The sequence below is a fragment of the Etheostoma spectabile genome, chromosome 3 (assembly GCF_008692095.1).
Source record: "Etheostoma spectabile isolate EspeVRDwgs_2016 chromosome 3, UIUC_Espe_1.0, whole genome shotgun sequence".
Lineage (NCBI taxonomy): Eukaryota > Metazoa > Chordata > Actinopteri > Perciformes > Percidae > Etheostoma > Etheostoma spectabile.
The window spans coordinates 14118923-14125705 of NC_045735.1; the positions used below are offsets into that span (position 1 = coordinate 14118923).

General features: G+C 38.0%; 1 protein-coding gene across 1 annotated transcript in view; it reads right to left on the minus strand.

The window, feature by feature from the left end:
• The window catches only part of arap1 (ArfGAP with RhoGAP domain, ankyrin repeat and PH domain 1), a 66321-nt gene that overhangs the window by 6399 nt on the left and 53139 nt on the right, over positions 1-6783 (minus strand). Inside the window, 10 exon segments of the mRNA XM_032510040.1 lie at positions 565-624; positions 1401-1483; positions 1583-1728; positions 1821-1934; positions 2726-2843; positions 3042-3119; positions 3389-3472; positions 3648-3795; positions 3924-4029; positions 4816-5028. Coding sequence (XP_032365931.1) covers positions 565-624; positions 1401-1483; positions 1583-1728; positions 1821-1934; positions 2726-2843; positions 3042-3119; positions 3389-3472; positions 3648-3795; positions 3924-4029; positions 4816-5028 — 1150 coding nt within the window.

Genomic DNA, 6783 nt, shown 5'->3' on the forward strand with positions numbered 1-6783 from the left:
ACACACACACACACACATATATATAACAAATTACAATAGATAGGCATGGGTTACAGGTGTACACGTGTTTTTCCCTCTCGGGTGGATGCCAAACTCTCACGCAGGGATCTGACCTGTTTTCTTTGCCTCCAGAAAAACCGCTAGCTTTTTCTAAAATTGGTTAAGTACACATGCATTTCAAAATTGTGATCTTACTGTCACTAAGGGAAATAAATGAAAGTGCCTGATAAACATAAGGACAGCAGACATGTCAGAACAACCTTATATAAGTTTGCACTGAAAGTGCATACCACTAAAGCTGTAGTAGTGTTGTATCATAGAATTATGCTTTAGGTATTACATTTATTTACAAAGAAAAAATTATTAATATTAAAAATATAAATTCTATTTCTATTTTATTTGCAATACTAAGTGACACTAGGGTGATAAGTGAAAGTTAAAAGCTTGGAATAAACCACGTCTGCTTTTTGAAACTTAAAAACAATGAGCAGGACTGGCCACAGCTGTGTATTTTATATAAAAAAAGTCTATATGTTGTACATACAGAACTAGACATCTACTCACCACTGCTGTTTCTCTGGCTTCTCTTGTTTCTTACTCTCATGTACAACTGTCAGTCCCCAACTAGAAACACACAAAGACAGAAATATGAAATTAGTTTTACAGCAGTACAATTAAAAAATGTTCCAGTGCTTATAATTCTCGTGCTTAGTATGTCCCCTAGTGGTCACTCTGTTTAAAAGTCTTCATGTATCCAAAATTGGAAAATTAATCATTTAACTTTAGCCTTTGATTAATCCTTTAAATAGAGAGTAAGCGGAGTTACAGAAAAGGCTTTTAACCTGTAAATCAATTAAATGATCAAATAAAAAAAGAGTTAAGTCCATTAAAAATACAATCAATTTCCTAAATTTCATGAATTTATTCTATTGATAACTGTTCTTTGGACTATTTCTAGCATTGATTTTCACTACAGATCCTTAATTTCGGTATATACGTATGTATAGCTCGTCTTCATCACCAGTGGTTTTATACTGTATATACACAGATAAAAATAGACAAACAGCTAAAGGCTTAATTTTTTAATCTGAATTACAGTTAAAAACATTGCATTTAGCTTAGTAGCTTATTAATACCAGGTCCTACCAGTGGTAATAGTAGTGCTTTACTCTTGAATGCTAAGGCTATAGAAGTCATGAACAGAAGGCATTCCCTTTATGAGAAAAAATATAAAAAGTAATCAGGCTTATATCTCTTAGCAAGAAGCGTAATTCTTAAAAAAAAGATTGGTATATTTTTTTTTATAGCTCTTGCCATTCAGAGCAGTCATCGGTTGCTTTGCTACTCAGTAGTCATGAGAGGACAGGAAGTGGCATCAGTGCCACACTGCATCCACTCACCATGTAGGAGGACGGATTTTCTTCTTAATACCCAGATAGACCTTTAGGTTTTTCACTGGCCAATCACGTTCTGGACGGTTACTCTGACAGACAGAGAGAGACAGAAAACGTAGTGAAGAGCCTATGAAGGAATGTGAAAATGAGAAAGTCAAATTTGTTGATCGTAAATCTGTCAATCTTACTCTGACTTCCTTGTACATTCTGAGAGAGTTGGAATTGAGGATGAAATATCGGTCGTTGAAACTTCCAGAAGACCGTCCCAATCCCAAGATGCTTCGCTCTTCTCTGAATTTCATTATTCCGTGTTTAGATGCATCCACTTTACTGGCTGGAGGGCAAAATGAGAGATTATTAAGAAAGACGAGGGGACTAACAATGCAGTGATATAGAGAAAATCATGTGTGTTTCATGTGTGTTTACCAAGGTAGACCATCATCATCTCCATAGCAGGGTGTTTCTTGATGAGCAGATGGGAGTCTGTGCCAAAGGAGTGAAGGATGGGTAAGACTCTCTCCTGATAGTGCAGTGGACGTTCTGAGGGAAGCACAGTAAAACACAACATTGGGTGATAAAAAATGATGAATGAATGAAAAGTATCCTCAAATAATATGTTTACATAAACATTCTCAAAACATGACATCATGATTGAGAGTGTACACAATTTCTAGAAGCTATTAAAATGTTTTTGTGTTTCTAGTTTAGCAAACATTGGAATGCAGATTTGGCATACAATGATGTCGCTCTACATTACTGCAAGCAGTTTGTGCTTTATATACTTACATAACAAACTCAAAAATGGCTTTTGATATTTTAGTAGTAAAACAAGGGACAGACAGGACACTTTTTAATATCATTCCTTTTCTTAGCATCATTCCTCTATTTCTTCCAGTAATCAACACGTTGGTTTTCTGGCTAGTGATGGGAAATCTGCCAAATCAGTTAAGCATTACTGGCATTTGCTAAGCCACCTACAGACTTCCTGATGGGAAACCAGATGGCCCACATACCAGGCTCAAAACAAACCATGACACAGTCACATTGTTAGGAATGATCTTCTTGCCTCTGGAGATGGTGTGTCACTTTGAGTAGGTCATGCTGCGGGTTGCATGGAGAGCACTTCACAAGCTTTGCATCACTGTGTTTCATGTTCATTTTACAAACCTGTTGCTTTCATAATCAAAACAAATGGAGCCTTTCAATACATGCACAATATGTACGCAAGATAAGAAGAAAAGAAAAATCATTATCTGCATAAACATAAAACCTAAAAGTTAGGTTTTGGTAAACTACTGTGTCTTCTCCCTCTGTCTTCCCATCTTTCTTACGCATTTCCTCCTTGTCGCTGACCTCCCAGCAGTTCCAGTACTCTTTGTCTTTAGCCAGGATGTTTCGTCGATCCAGGACCTCACAGGTCAGCTCTGCTGCTGTCATAGAACCAGGGATCTTAGGGAAAAAGTGACACAGTTACTCCAGAGTTTTACTCTCCTCAGCAAAAGTGTGGCTGAATACTAATACAGCCTTTTGTTTTCCCCTGCGTCACTCATTGTACATCACGCGAGACAAGAACTGGGCGCCAAACATGCAAAACGTAAAGTAGGATTGTGTCATTTGGTGAAGTCCAAATGAAGTCCAGAAGGTCACCTTGACATGTTGCTCTGCTGTTTCCTTCTTTTCCTCTAGGTACACTGTACAGATGAAGTGCCCCCCAGGTTCAGTACTCTGAAGTGTGAACACACACACACACACACACACACACACACACACACACACACACACACACACACACACACACACACACACACACACACACACACACACACACACACACACACACACACACACACACACACACACACACACACACAAAGACGACGGCATTAGAATAGTAAATAACAGCTTGCATAAATGTCCAGCTACAACACACATGTGCATGCATATAAGCATGTTTTTTGTGTGTGTGTGTGTGTGTGTCTGTGTGTGTGTCTCACAGGAAACTTTGTGTTGAGTGTCTCTCGCACTTTGTGGATAAAAGTGATCTCTTCCAGCTGCTTGGTTATCTGCTGCTCATCCACCTGCAACCAAGTATTACCACATTTACATAAACAAAATTGATCATCAAATGATTTCACTACACTACAGCATCATGCCAATCTTTAGATCTCTGGCAGAAATCTTGCAGTCAATGTAAGATGCCACGTTCTTTGACATCTCAACCTTTTAGATCTAACAGTAAGCAGCGAGTCTGACCTCAAAGATGAGTATGTAGTGCTGTATGAGGTCCTCTATGACGCGACCAGCAGAGAAGTCCTTCCCATCGGTCTGGAAGAGTGTGGGACCAAACACTATAGCCAGGTTATGGAGGTTCATCTGGTTCTGGTCAGAAAAACGCTGCACACTGAAACACATGCAGGGAAAACACATGTCTTTGTGCACACAGACATGATACAAGGTGAATTTAATGTATGTGTGTGTGTGTGTGTGTGTGTGTGTGTGTGTGCGTAAATGCGTACACGCGTTTCTCACCAATAGAGGTGGTTGATTAGGGCTTGTAGTGTAGCTTTGTTTACACGAGGCAGTCTCTTGAACAACAGCTGGTACTGGGAGATTTTCTTGCTTTCATCCTGAATGACTGCAGAGAGGGGAAGAAAAAGAGAAAATGATGAATACAGAGGGAATATTAAGAGAAGCAGGATCACAGAGTTTGTCAGGAGGCATAAGATGGAAAATTTAGACAAATACAGCAAGAGACAAAGGAAAAAAAAAAACAGACAGCAACCTAAAACAAGATTCAAAGCTGAGTTAAAAGTGACATGCTCCTGATAAAGATTTAGTGTAGTTTGATTACACAAAGACCATATTTGATTGTGAACTGACAGGCAAACAAGTTCAGACCTATGTATAAGCTCTGTATCAAAACCGCTACAACATGACACCTAACACACAGCTGCATTATCTCCAGCTAACTGATCTGGCAATTGAAATTTTCTGCTTCTATTATATTTTCAGAGTAGTTTCAATTGTGAACACAGTTTGAATGAACTTCTTCCCTAAACTTTTTTTGATGTGAAAACCTTTCCTTTTCCACAGTTGTTTCCATCATTTATTGCCCCTAAAAGGTTCAAGATATCAGTAACTGAGACTTTTCCTGCTAAACTAATACAATGTTAGGTCCATTGGGACTTTTTTTTAGTAGAAAATAGTTGCTAGTCCATTATGTTGAAGTGGCATCAGAAGCTTCACTGGATCTCCAAATCTCATAAATTAATACAAAACTATTTGCATAGCTGGATACCACTAGATGTAAGTGGAAAAATAGTTATAGTTATAGTTTTGTTTGTGATTTGAATGACCCATCCTCAAATCATAGCTTGACTATACTGCAGGGCAGTATACAACAGTATACTTTGAATCTTACCAGCAGTACTAAGCCAGGTGCAGGAATCTTCTGCAGTGAACAGTCCCATTTCTAACTCCCTGAAGAAGCGTTTGAGTGTGTTAGAGACGTCGTCCACCTGGTGCTCTCCTTCCCTCAGACAAAGACTGCGAGCATCACGACGAAATCTCTCGCACAACGCTGCCACACGGGAGTTCACACCGCTCTTACGATATATCCCCTCAGAGGTCAAGCCTAGAAAAAAAAAAACATATACAGTGGCTTGAATAAGTTTACACACCCATGCTAAAGTTGATTAAAAAGAGGAATAAAAAAAATTGAAGAAAACTCATCCTAATGCCTTAAATTAAAAAAAACATTAAAAAAAAACGTATACACACCACTATGTTAAATCCCCATAAAAGCAGGAGCAGTTTTATTTTTAAATGCCAGTTATTTCATGGATTCAGGATACTATGCATCCTGACAAAGTTCCCTTGGCCTTTGGAATTAAAATAACCCCATATCACACATACCCTTCACACTACATAGAGATAGGCATGGAACTTTCCATTAGATCATCTCTCAATGCAAATCAACCAGCTATTAAGCTAGCTGAAATAAAACCATGCCTATCTCTATGTATGGTGAGGGGATGTGATATATGGGTTTATTTAATTCCAAAGGCCAAGGGACTTTATCAGGATGCAAGTATCCTGAATCCATGAAATAACTGGCCTTTAAAATAAAAAATGTGCCTGCCTCTATGGGAAATTAGAATAGTGGTGTATTACTTATGCCCCTGTATTTAAGTTAGGAACATGCTTTATTTTATTTACGAAACATTATTCATTCACAAAGAAAATTTGTGTCCTTAAAAGGTTGGATTTTCCTAAATTTAGGCACTAGGATCAATTTCCAAAAGATGTTTTTTATTCCTCTTTTTAATTAACTTTAGCATGGGTGTTTAAACTTATTCAAGCCACTGTATACACAGACATAATTTTACAAACACAGACGATGTTCATACTGTAACACTATTGTTGGATAAGAAAACCTTGTTCATCCAACTTGATATTTATATAACTTTAAAAGAAAAAGCATCATATGGTCCAGTAAAGATTCAGAAAAGTCAACTGAACTCATAAGAATTTAAAAACGCATTTGTATAAAGTGTATTATACAAAGATTTCCACATCAAGACTCCACTTACTTTGCAGATGGGGTTCTAAGAGGATCAATATCCAATACTGATACAACATTAGAGATTGGTTATGAGGACAGAATATGTGGCTATTCTATTTTGGGTGTTATAGATTGTTATAGATATCTTATAGATTGTTTCATGAAATAGGGCAAAACTGCTGCTGCTGCATTGTTCTTTAAAGGTTAAAACTTTAAAGCCTGTTGCTAATCAATGCTGTCACAGAATGTGGTGTGTGAGGGTGGGGCCAGAACAGCAACATGCTTACAATTTAAAGTATTTTGGTGTTAATTAGAAAAGAAAGTGCCCTTGGTGTAAAAGTTTTCAAATGACTCAGTGCAGGATATGTCCACTACAGGGCTTCTAGTCCTGTTCTTCTGTTACAGTAGCTGCTTTTGGTAGCACTGTGTCATGATTGAAATCCCAGAAATTCCAGGTTCAAGGGCCTACAGTTCCTCATATGGCTCCAAACACCCAGAAGAAGTCAGTATATTTTGTCAAAAGGTTTGAAAAACTTGATCACAACATAAAAGGATGGTTACGGCAAATGTTGTGTCAAGATTAATGACCACTACCAGCACATGAAGGTAAGAATGGGGACAATTCTACCATGGTTTCCCAGAGAGCTGACCAGAGGAATTAATGTCCCTGACAGGAAAGTAAAGGATATCAGCAAAAAATAAGCCTCTCCCCGCACACACAAAGCTTCAAAAAGTGCTTTCTGTTAGGATTGCACATTAGATACACTGATGCATCAAGATTGCCTTTCCAACTCATGCAATACACACACACACACACACACACAC